General features: G+C 33.9%; 1 protein-coding gene across 1 annotated transcript in view; it reads right to left on the bottom strand.

Annotated features, from left to right (window-relative positions):
* Positions 1 to 13749, bottom strand: part of SPATA17 (spermatogenesis associated 17) — an 84908-nt gene that overhangs the window by 47653 nt on the left and 23506 nt on the right. The window contains exon 7 of the mRNA XM_066314434.1: positions 2421 to 2544. Within this exon, the coding sequence (XP_066170531.1) occupies positions 2421 to 2544 (124 nt within the window). The remainder of the gene's footprint in view (positions 1 to 2420; positions 2545 to 13749) is intronic.

The raw sequence follows: 13749 nt of genomic DNA, 5'->3' as shown, positions 1-13749 counted from the left end.
CAGGTATACATTGATATATAAACATACTTCCGAGATGTTGTGAGCTTCAGCTCAGGAGAGAAGAATGAAAATTGAAATGCCTTTCTTAACAAAAAATTGAGGAGCAACAACCCCTTAATTCTTTACTGTCAATAAGTAAACACTCTTTTCTCACCCTTTTTCCCTGTTTAAAACAAAAATATTCCAAACTATAGGATATATTTTAAACAATTATTGAAAATACAGATTTTTCAATGCTGTCCATATAATCTGTCTGAGCACCTGCAGCCTTAAATGCAGCTGTCACTTAACCTCACTGGATATGGTAGAAAGGGGAGGAGAACCAAACTTTGGTAGGTCATCTCTACGACTTACTGGGCTTTAGGTAATGCATGACTCTACAACAAATACAGCTCATCAATGTCCTCTTTTCATTTGCTATGTGCCCTGCTTACAGATGATATGTTTTCTTAACTCACTCAAAAGTGTTGACTTTTACTGTCTGTTTCTACTGAGAGATAAATGCTCCTTGTTCAGTAATCCAATTAAATGTTCTTTGAAAACAGCAAGATGTAGCTGTAGTCAGATCAGAAGACCAGACATTTAGAGAATAAAATGTCAGACACAGAGCATCAAACCAGTAAAATTCTTCACAGACATAATTTGTCCTGTAAATCAAGATATCAAATTCTACAATTGTGTGGAGTTGTGGAATACAGACTTTGCAGTAAGCAGTTAACTTCAAGTATATCTTTGCTGGTTTTCAAGCTGTCTGTAGGTTTTGCATGGATTTACATTTACCTATATTTTGAAATACTACCTGCAAAAGAAGACAGCTCTTGGACCTCAGTTCTCTGACAAAGAAAAACTTTTGTGGGCTCTGAGCCTCAGTATCCACAAACCATCTCAGCAAGCAAAAGCAAGCTTTTTTTTTTTTTTCTGCTAGCTAAAACCACTGGTACCTAAATTCTGGTACTGTGAAATTAGTAACCCAAATTTAGCAGAACATAACAGTTACTGCTGCCCACTGCCAGCAGTCCTCCATGGCTGAAATGAGGAGCTACTTGCCATTCCTTAAAAAGTGCTACAGCCTGCTAAGCCTGTATCATTGGAGATGAGCTGAGCCTACTAAAATCTTCCTAGACTACAAGTCACTCAGTGTCTCCAACCGAACAATTTTTGTACTCTAGGTAAGCGTATTAATGTTTATGCATGTGTTTATATACAATGCACTGTTCGAAACAAGAATTCCCAATTTTCTACAGTTTAAGACAATGTCAAAGACCATACAGAATATTCTTAATATCCTAGATCTACATGTGGAAAGATAAATTGTAGTGAGCTAATTTCAGTCATTAACTAGCTTCTTTGTCTAATAGCTACTGAGAAAACTTTTTTTTGCTATTTTTACCTATATTTTTTTAAAAAATTACTAAAACCAAATTTACACACTGAGTTTTCATGACTGATATCCAGTTAATCGTACTACATTTCTATCTACATGATATTTCACAAATAATTCTTGAACAGAAGGGAAGATCAAATATTTTGTCATTGTGTAATGGTATTTTTCATACATTCTTTAGGATTAGCAGTTCTTAAACACAGATAATAATTGACAACTTGCAAAAAGGAAGCATTTAGTTCATACTAATGTTTCACATTAATTCCATATCTGTATGAAGAACAATCAGACACCAAACACTTATGGAGAAAAATCCTCTTATTCTTTATGAAAGTTTACAAGAGCAGACTAAAAAAAGGGCAAACCTACAAGCTTTACCAATCGTATCAAAATTTTGTAAGATACATCTACAGTCATATTTACCTGTCTGTTTAAAGCAGCTTGCATAAGAAACCTTGGAATAATATACAAGAAACATTGATACAAAACAAATTAATAATAAATACTTAAAATTTATGAGACATTTTTGAGTGAAAACAATCATGCTAAATAAGCTGATTCAGGAAGTTCTAAGAAAAGCTTTAGCTGAAAACCCACATTTACAATCTATCCTAAAAACAAGCAGAACACTGCACCAACCCAAGCATTAGCTCAATTAAAAACAGGGAAAAAATGAAATCCCTTCTCAGCTTAATAACTTGTTAGTTCTTGACAAGTGCAGCAACACAACAATAAGCCAGTCAAAATGAGTTTTTAAAGCGAGGTTATGCCCTTCATGTTGTGTTATCACAGTGGCAGATCAAACTGCTGACTTGGACTCTTTCTGCCAGCAGTGCTGATGCTGCCTCTATGAGCTACTGTCACAGAATAGTCATGGTACCTGCTCTTGCCTATAGAAAAGCACTAAATTGAACTCGAAGTAGTGTCTTTGTGATATCTTTTCAACAAGTCATGTCCCATTCAGCCTGCTAGTTTATCTCTGTCAGGCTGGGGGCCCAAGTGGTTTGCATGAGCTGTCAGGGACAGGTCTACCAACCTGCTCAGTGCTAAGGAGGTAATGCATCTTTCGGGCTTCGTATTTCTTTTTCTTTATTTTCTTTTCTAGTTCTTTCATTTTCTCTTCATTTTCCTTCATTTCTGCGTACTCTTGAAGTTCACTCCTGTAATAAAATAAGTCTGCTAACTAGATTATTACAACAAAAGACATGCCAGTCTTCTATTTTACTTTAACCCTTTCATAGCTTCACAGTGTTTTATTCTTGTATATTAGCAGTATACTGACAGTGCTGGAATGTAAAATTACAGTTCTTTCAGTTCCACAGCTGTAGGATACTATATGGATATAACTATGAAGAAACAGGATTAAAATGATCAAAAATAGGAGCAGTATATAGATTCATATTGCTTACAGCTTGATAAAATACTATTTGTGTAAGTACTTTTATTTGCCTTTATGTGTCATTTCATTTTGAATTTCCCTAAGTGGAAGCTATTATAATATAAATAAAGGTTGTTCACTTATCTTTCAGCTAGTGCCTTACAACACCTCTTGATCTGCAGACAGAGGAGATTTTATGGAATGAGAGAGGATAAAAGACATGGGCTAAGAGATGATATTCACTCCTGGATCCTTGAGTCCTTTGAGAAAGTAGGCACAGAGAAAAACTGGATGGGAACCTTTCATGCACACATTGTCCTTAGGAAGAGTGTCCATGGGCATCTTGCACAGGTCATGTCTGCTCTGGTTTGATGAGATCTGTAGAGGCCACCACAAGAACCGGGAATTAAACTGCTTCATGAAGCACTGCACTGCACGACAGAGGTGTGCAAACACGCAGGGAGTCATCTAAATGTGTGAGTCTGTGCAGAAAATCCTTTCATCATAAAAGAAATATGGAACTATACCTAATACCAGCTTTCAAAGAATGGAGAAAACTCATGATTTCAATTGAATATTTTGAGGAAAACATGAACAGAAAATGGACATAGATTTCCTCTCAATTTTTTTTTTTCACAGAGCCAGGCTTGCCATAAATTATGCAAACAGCAGAGTAAATTAATGTTCTATAAGAAACAAAATTCTGTGCTATTGTGCACAGTGCACGTGTATAGAATTTTTTGACCCAGTTAAAAGAGGTTAGTTTGATTAACATTTGTTATTTTTGTTATTACAAAATGGCTAGTTCAAATTAACCTGTGTGCCAAAGACACCAAACATATTCAGTCAAGCATTTAGATTGCTAAAAAGTTAATTAGGTGAGTAAATTCTAGCCTTTACGTCTTTTAGTATGTGTATATATGACAAAATAAAAAGAAAAAAATGATTCCCATATCTGTAGGATTCAAATATTCCTGCAAAACAGATTATTTAGAGAGGTCCACATATAATAGTCTCAGTTGTTTCAATGAGTACCAAATAAGACACTGTGAGGACATGGGTAAAATCATGTCAAAATATGCACATGGGTAAGTTTGCTGACGTGAATAATCCCATGGAAAAGTCATATTGCTGCCAAAAGTGTTTTTAAAGACTGTGACTCAGACTTACTCTTAATATTTTAATTAACATTAAATTAGTTCATCAAAATATGTGAAAGAGCAATAATTGCTTTATAAATATGAACACTATGAAATCACATTCTTGAATACAAGCAGCAGTGTAGAACTTTTATTTGTTTCATGCCATCTTTCAAGATTTTATTAATTAAAATAAGTAAAGTATTAAGTAATTAGACATTTTATTTTAACTGTAAAAGATAAATAGAATTAAAAGGAAACACAGATAAGAAAAACTGCATAGGTATTTTTGAACCTCTGAAAATAGTTTCTGTTGCAGTTTACTGTTAAAGGCTGCTAATACAATATTTCATACAAGGTTACTTATGAAGCACACTGACGTTTAAAAATCACCATGCTATGCTTTTGCAGCAGTGTAATTTTTTTCCAACATAAGATTAAATTGCAAAATAAATGAATTACTTAGAGTGGCATGGCCCCCATTTTGCCACCCTTCTCTTGAAAATTGCTTATTAATATGAAAAAAGAAGTTGGAAAATAGCCTGTTTTACTTTATGCATAGCATTCTGGGGCCTCAAAGCCTGCAGAGCCAGAGCAGCGGCACATTTTAGATTGTGTTGGCAAGCGGGGACGATGACCTTTCTGACCTGCATCTCAAGGCTATTATTAATCGCTAAGTAACCTGGTAAAGCCAAACAAATTTGTTTCCATTGAAAGGATCTCTATCTGTGTCTGAGAATTTGTGCTGTACCAAACAAACCTCATTAACTGTGTCCATTTTTGACAAAGAACTAGGAGTTGGAGAGATTGGCGACCTTTCTTTGTCCTCAAGGTACAGATTTCAGAGTCACTACATGTAGGTACATAAGCATTTTTTACTAGGAAATTCTTTGTTCTATACCCATCAATCACAAACAAATAAATAGACCATACAGTATCAACCTTGTTATTTTATTTTATGCCTCTTTACTTTCAATATCAGTGTACGATCTGTGGTTTACATATTTAATACTATTCCTTTTTGATTACAGAGCACCCAATTCAGCTTTAGTACCCCTATCTACAACTTAGGAAAAAATAATAAACTTATTACTACAGTCTATTCATGTTCTTACGTACTGAGGTACTTCTTCCCAACAGTGAAGCTTTTTGATTCAGAAAACAAATGGTGATAAAAACCCTCAAATAATGTCAAAAACATAGACTTGTATTCCAGAAATAATGATGATGGCATGCAAAATGTTTCCCGATGTCATCAATGGGAATTTATCAGATTGCTTTGAATGAATGATTAATATCATTACCTCCTGAAATTAAATGAAGTCTAAAATACTTGTTGAAGTTCAATGTAATTCATGATCTTTTTAGACAGTGCTATCATCGTGATCACTCCTGATTATCACATAGCCTCAGTAATACTTGTAATTCATGTAAAAGTTTGAGATTTTTTAAGCAGTTACAAATAATTTTCAGCATAGTTTTGCAGCCAACACATTTAGTCAGTTGCTCTAAATTATCTCTATCAGACATTAGATTGCCCTGTACCATTGTACAGAACATGCAGACAATTCTGTCACAGGGATAATAGCTCCCAGGATGATTATCTCCTAAGAGGCACTACAAAATAAGTAGTATGTAGCAGTCCAAACATCACTTGACTGGAAACATAGATGTTTTAGCATAAATATAGATTTATTTTAAAACTATTTGAACCTGAAGCTTTCATCTCTTTTATCATACTTTCAAGTATTTGAAAAGGAGCAACAAAAGCAGAGAACCTAAAGCAGTTAGATATGAATATACTATTTCACACATTAGCAGATTAATACTAACATGTCATGCACTGTGCAAGAGTTTCACTATTACCATACAGAAAAATGTGTAGCAGCATAAACTTAACCTTCCAAAAGCAGCTAGAGTTCCACATAGCTTACATGGAAATGTGTTCATTGGGAAGTTTCATAATTGGGATCTTCTACATGTATGCTTTCCCAGAGAAAATAAATCCAAATTCTATTAAAGTCAATAGAAAATCAGCTGGAATTAAATTATTTTTGGATTAAATCTGTACACTTCCTGCCAGTCTTCTCTTTGTTCACAAATATGATGGGTTCATTGAGCAATCTTTTCTTGGGATATATGGGTATCATCTCTATGACATTATGAATACTAGCTGGGATACATGATGCTCTGTGGATTCTGGACCAATTTTGCTTCAGGATGAACCTTTCCTGGTTCAGTGTGAAGTGAGAGAAATCAAATTGGCCTGCTTCAGTAAATTTTCAGAGAGAAAGCTTCAGTAAATTTTGCAGGAGAAAAAGAGTTCTGTAAATGCAAAACATGTTATAAGTTATTTGATAATCTTGTTCTATTTTTGTAAGCAATCTGTCTGTTGCATGGTTCATAGCTGGAAAAGTACTGCTTATTAAAATGTTATAACTCAAAAATTGGGTAATTATTTTAGGACATAATCTTTTCTTTATCTTAAAACTTATCTCAATATATTAACAGCATTTACTGCATCTTCCTAAAAACCTGGCTTCCCATATAAGTTTAGTCCAATCAGACTTTCTCCCTCACACACTTTTATGGAACAGCTCCATAGGAGAATTTTTTGGATATTTTATCAAATGTAATGTCTTATCGTGATCTGAAAATTATTAAACAAATTAGAAGAATTTCAATGTTAACTACAGCAAGTTTAGGATGCATTTTTTGACTAAAAATATTAATTTACTGGCTAACACAAAGTGTGTTGTCCTTGTCATAGGGAATGTTTCATGCATTTGAAAATAGGCATAGGATTATCAACATATGTGCTCAAAACCCACAATTAAAAATGATCCTGTGCAACAAATCTGTTAAGTAGCTACTGAATTGTTAATGATAAAATTACTTGCTCTATATGGTTCGAAAATAATAAAAAAAAATCATCTGACAAGGTAACTTATTGTTATTCTGATTCTTCATTATGCAGTAGGCAATGGTGTTGGTTCCTGCTATGAGATGCAAATTCAGTTGACAGTGCTCCTGCTGTCTGTATAAAGGTTAAAAATACACATATAATATTGTTCCTGGCACTTTTGGAAAGGTCTTCAAGTGATGATTTCAGTAATATACAGATTTTAGTAATTCTACATAGAACTTCATCATTTTACAAATTCATACTGACTTATGTTTATTAAGTTTATCAAACTATTGCATTCTGTTCACATTTCCACTGGCATTCTGTGGTACTTTGGCCAAATAATATTACAAAATTATTACATTAACTAAAGGAAAGGGAATCCAATAAAACCCAATAATTAGTATAGTTGCCTATAGTATCCAGAAAAAGTATTAAGTTATTGTGATTTTAAACAGTTTGGACAACAAATCATAAAATTCTTGCAACAGAAGCAGTAGGCAACCTTAGCATACAAGGAGATAACCTAAATCTATTTAATCTTCCTGACTATATATCATTCTCCCTGCTCAAATACAGAATATGAAAGGTAAAATAAAATTAGTGAGACAATAATTTTTCGTATACCACTGCATGCCATTGGTGTCGGTGAGAATGGAATATAACCTGCCATGGTAATATTGTTTGACCTAATCGATTGAATTTGGGAAAACAATGAAATATACCTATAGATCAGCCTAGGATGTAAAAATAGTTTAGAGAACTCTGTACTTCGAGGGCAAAGTTTTAACAGAACACACATACTACATAGTCAGGTTAGCTGTGTACCATCAGACAGCTTGCTCATCCTCAACATTTTTCTCATTTTTTAAATGAATCTTTTCAGATTTAGTAAGCAAAACAGGGCAGTTATGTAATTCTCTCTTCCTCTCTACCATGATGTATAGTCCTGTGTGTATCCTGACAGAATTCATTGACCAAAATATTTGATCTCATCCTGCAGTCAGATAGATGCTCAAAGCAGCAGTCAATTATTAGCCGTACAAGGTATCTTACTGTCTATGAGACCAACCGCAAATAGATGTCCAAAATTCTTACTAGTTTTAAATGTGAATGTTTACATGAATCCATTCAACAAATTAATTATGACTCTCTTCAAGATGTGGAGGAATATTATTGCTCTGCAGTGGATGTCACTGCACAGCAGTCCATAGGATATATGAATTTTATATTTTTTATATTGTTACTATGAGAAAAATTAAAATAAGTAAAGCCAATGTGTAGGCATATGAAAACACCCTGTATTTCCTATTATTATTATTATTTAACAGAACAAAAGTAATAACACCTTAAAATCCCATTGTAATTTGTGCATAGTGACACATAGTCTGTCCCTCTCCCCTTAATCACAGAGTGTATCATGCCAATGGAATTAAGTGACACACCAGTACCACTGTCAAGGTCCACAGTGTGATCAATACACGATGTTGGAAATGTGATGAACATGGTGGTGAAGGGCACACAGTGAATGAATACCTTGTGCAGATCAGGAGATCAGGGCACAGCATGTACCAGATGATAGGGAAGAACAGACGGATCCATCCTTCTTAACCTTCCAATTTCCACTGCTGCACACTTACTCAAGAGAGTGGAACAGCCTTTCAAGCTACTGATTGCAGAGGCAGCTTAGAACTAAGACAAAAGTATTTTCCTAATCCATTATGCAGAATCTTCTAATTAAGGTTTCAATAAAAACTTATACAGAATTTTTCCTCACATATACTAAAAAACTAATTTCTTTTCATATATAGTCTCTTAAGATTATTCTATTTTCTCAAATCGTGCAAACTTCTTGGTCCAAATGTTTTCCCTTGTGTATTATATCCTAAAGGCAAATTTACTTTATCCTCATTGGCAGCAGAAAATGCTGTGACGTTTAAAACAATTTTTGTAAAGAGTCCAATCTAAACAATGATTTTTCAGCTTAATTATTTTGATTTAATTAAACTGTAAACCCCACGTATTAAGGATGTGGCATAAGAGCAACTCAACACTGAAGCTTCTGTTGGCAGAGGAATCAGATCCAAGTATACTGATTCAGCTTTATTTATGCCCAGGTCTATACCGAAAAACCTAACAACAGGAAAAATGTTTTCACCCAACGTCTGTTTGCTATTGACCCTTTCATGAAAAATCAGCCTGATTGATTTGCTTTAATAGTGAAATTACTGTTTGGTGATTAGCCGATTGGGTAACAAAGCCGATCTGGCCCAGAATGGATAACAGATCCTCAGCACAATTTACTCTGACAGCAGTTTAGCAGTGGTGGTCATCTTTAGCACAGTGTCAGTGCTAAGCTGCTAAGAGAGCAGTCATGTTCCTAATTTTTCCTGCAACACATAGAAGAACATGTCTAACCACAGCCAAATACCATTGGAAGTTTTCTAGTGAATGTCATGTGAAAGTATCTGTTATCTTTTGGCACTGCAATTCCCAGAAGACTATATATGCTACCATCTGCACAGTAATAACTAGAGGAAAGCTCACTGCTATGTTTTGCTACAGTTAAGCTGTTCCCAGGACTAAAATGAACTCATTTAAGCTAACTGTTATCTCTCTGCTGCAGTGCAGTACAATGCAGACATATCTCTACTTCTTTTACTTTAATATATGGTACTTGGCAACATTTACAATATTCAACGTTATGTGATTTAGAAAGCAAACATGATGTTATACCTTCTAAAGGTCATCAGCTAAGTTGATTTCCCTTCTCAGAGTATTATGAAACAATTTGACTGAGGTCTACTCACTAACTCACATCCTTCACTTACTTTCACATAAAAGTCTGCATAAATTGATAAATAAAATGGTACACTATGTCTACATTAAACAGGTTTTTTTACAATAAGAAGGCAGGGAGAGCTTTTATGTAATGATCTATTATATATAACAGAGCAGCAATACCAAAAATCACAACTTCATAGTGATTTTTGTGGTACCTCATGGTTTTCTCGATTTCATATTCATGGAATGGTGTTACCACTTGAGCACCTATGATGCCATTTTTATTGAAGCATAAGATATTATGAAAGACACAATAAATTAATATTTTTATTACATAGCAATTATTATTTTGGGAGAGATCTGACACTTTTTTTCATACAGCAGTGCTACTTGTACATATGTGATTTCACAGCAGTGGCTCATTGCCAAACTGAAAATATCAACTAGATCCCAATTTTCAGAAGTGTTAGGAAATCTTATCTCTTACTGTCTTGAAAGCTTCGAAGTAACCAACACCAGAAAAACAAACAAACAAACAAACAAACAAAAAGGCATTTTCAGTATGCCATGCTAGAAATTACACTCTGAATTAAAATCTATTCTCTGAAATTTTGGTTCTACCTAATAAATGAAACTACACGTAATTATAGATTTCAATTATACATGTCTAAATTCTACATCCAATATGTTCTATTGTCTATACCCAAGCACATAAACTTCTGGTCAGAGTACTAAATCTTTCCTGAGGGGCCAAACACCATGCTGTAGATGGTTGTAAGGCCTCTCAACACCAAGTACAAGTAGGCAAATCAGTGCTGCATCATTTTGGGTGCTATGCAGTCTGAAAGAACAATTCAGTTTGTTACATGAGGCTGTAAATATTTAGCAAACTGCCAGTTAATTGTAAAAGAAAAGAATAGCCTACTTGGAGAAGAGAGGTGGAAAATGCTGCTTTCTTGAAACACTGGTTTTTGATTTGGTTTGAAGGTAGCAGGAATTGTGAAGTTCAAGGTAAAACATTGGGATTTAGCTTCACTGTCAAAGATAAACCAGTTAATGGACTCCTGCAATTATCCCTACAAGGTGAGGAGTCTGAGGAATTTGAAATGGGTATTATTATAAGTAAAATTTTCTCACAGTTTAAGGAAAGTCATACTCATAATATGAAGAATTAGGGTCTTTAAAGGAGGTATCCCAAGCAGGATTCATAGATATGTAGAAGTTGTTTTATGTGATAGAAAGTATTCATAAAAAATGAATGCATAAACTGAGAAAAGAAAAATTATTTTTTAAAATTTCCTAGACATCATAACTGGGCTGAGTTCTGATGCTGATAGTATTTTAAAGGACATTTGAAGGTCTGTCTAAAATGGCAACAAAAAATATTTTAAGCAGAGACAACGCCTTTCAATAATCTCCACTGTTTATGTCTAGCACAGTTTTCAGCCTAGTAGAGCTGAAGTAATAACAAGAAGTAATGGTTCAAAGATAAAATGAAACTGTTTCAGTGGGGAACTATGGGACATACTTTGAACACCAAAGGTAATTAACTCCTGGATTAGAATAACAAGGGTATTTACTATATTTTGATGTTATTAAATCAAGACTCAGTCAAAGCTTTTTATAGCTACTGCTATAAATTGGGTATTGATAAACATCATATTGATGATAGATCTGAAGTCAGACAAGGTCAGCTGATGCCAAATAACATTGTTTTCACTATTACTAGAAAAAAATACTTTTTTGTAGATACTCACTACTATTCTAGATTGTAAAAATAGATGACAAATAGTCTTTCTGTTCTTTTCTCTGAGTGACCACTACAGAAACTTAATTCTCATTAGATAACAGAAAAGCCTACTTATAATGATTTTGAGAATCAGAAAACAGTTAGCTAAGACAATTTTTTGATCCCCTTTTTTCTCCATTTGGATATTTTTTCCTTTAAAACAAAATATAAATATGCTCATGAGACACTGTATACTTCTTTTCGTCTTATGGAATTCTGTGATATCTCATGGGACGTTATAGGATACACCAATATAAAGCAAAGGACTTTAATTTTCCACTGTAAAAAAATCTGAAATGCCAAAGGAAGATCAATAAGCCTTCATGTCTGCAGACAAAAAATAATCAGAAACTTGGAAAAAAGCAGTGCATAGTTACCACACTTCCAATAACAAAAACAACTGTGATGTGGCTCATTATAAAGGTCTTCACTGTTGTATTTTCTATATTTCTGACATAAATGGGAAATGATAAAGGGAGTCTAATCTCAAAAGCCTTTCACTGGGTAGAGCAGTGCCAAAGAATACTTTTTTCTGTTTGGCCTTTCTTAACATTCTGTTATCTCTGAGCATTTTGGTGAATTGTGGGGAATGCTACTTGTTTGATAAAGAGTTATGAAGTATGGGAATAATAACTGACAACTTTCTAGCAGCACTCAGACACAGTAACTTACATCAAGATTAAAACAAAATAGTGATGTTAGATCAAATAGGCTGTAGTGTGCCAGCTAGGAAAAAAAACATTTATGCCTTTTGATTTTTTTTTTGTTTGTTTGTTTCTTTGGAGCTCTCAAAAATAAGCTACATTATAGCATGTTCTGGAAAATCCATATGTGTAAATTAAGTACTCACTGATGTACCTGCAGATACACACATATATCAGTTGGAATACTTGGGTAGCATAGAGTAAACTTAGTAACATAACTGTATTTAAGATGCTCCTACAAGTATAAGATATATCTAATTTTCTTCTATAACACAGAAATGAATGCATTTAAATTTTATGCTTCATAATTAAACTGAAAATAGCACAACAAAAAGAACCATCACCTTATTTTATTAACAATAGAACCACTTTAAGTGAGTTGAGTAAATGGCACATAATATTTGTCATACTTCTAATGACCTAAACAACTGAAGTGACTATGGCACATGAAAAGTATTTATATACTTCTTCAGGAGTCTTTAGTCTTCAAGTGGTAGAGCCCTTGCCTGATAACCTCTTATAGCCTGTATATAGATGGCCTGTCATGTCTCTACAATTAGATAAACCAGAACTGCTATAATGTAATCAGTTACAACCTGAAAATTATATTTTGAAAATCAAGTTTATTAATATATAATCTTTAGGTAATCATATTTATCCTCCTAATTTACACAATATTTATGATAGTCTACATGTCCTTGAAATAAGGAACAGGGACACTACACTATGAAAAAGTGGTCTAGCTGCTGGAGTTCATAAATTTTGTTCAGCTTTGGATGAGTTCAAAGAATTGCCATGTAAGAAAAGCCTTACAGAGGGAATTTATCTGATTATGGCAGTAATAATTACCCAGCTGTTTATTGCAGATAGAGAAATAATTCATGTAGGCAATAGGCCGTGGTGGCAATGACACTCCGCATTTAGTAAATATGCAAACTGTTCATTTCTAATTAACCAAGCTAGAGGATGCCCTTATTAAATGTATAAACTAAAAGTGCCTTCCTGACAAGTGATGAATTGTTACATTGCACAAACTCTTGCCACAGAATTACTGGAGTGAACTTGGGGCTTAACTTCATTAAGAGATCTTGTGGGATAGTTAAATGAGGATGGACAGCATAACAAGACCTACCTGACAGTCAATGATATGTTAGAGCTTAATGAAACTGTACCTCTTCCCCTTTTCTACTTATTTTACAGTGAAGATCCTACTTCAGAAAAAATAGTAGACTGTTAGGTCTATCTCTATGAGACAGTTTAAAAGGCCAAGATTAGTCACACATTTTGTCTTTGTCCACGGAAAATGTTTTATGAGCTGTCACTAACTCTAACAAACCTCTTAAAATATAAAAAAATCTATCCAGACACTACAGCACCTTCAAAGCTCACAGGCATAGAACTATTGTTATCCTACAACACTGTGTTGTCACATCTGTTTTATTCTACCTTCATCATAACTAATCATCTACACCAGAGACTATTTGGTCCAATGCATAGATTTCTTTCTATGCATTCAGATCATAAAATTTTTCTTTTAGATACAAGTGAAATAAAGCTTCATGTTTAATCTGTTGATCTTAATGGTGTGTTTAGTGCTATATAAAAATACATGAGAAAATATTGCCTTCATGTCATTGAAGACTTCAGTCTAAGCAGCTACTTGCAT

The sequence above is a fragment of the Sylvia atricapilla genome, chromosome 3 (assembly GCF_009819655.1).
Source record: "Sylvia atricapilla isolate bSylAtr1 chromosome 3, bSylAtr1.pri, whole genome shotgun sequence".
In the NCBI taxonomy this organism is placed as follows: domain Eukaryota; kingdom Metazoa; phylum Chordata; class Aves; order Passeriformes; family Sylviidae; genus Sylvia; species Sylvia atricapilla.
This window is presented reverse-complemented; position numbering and strand designations above follow the sequence as displayed.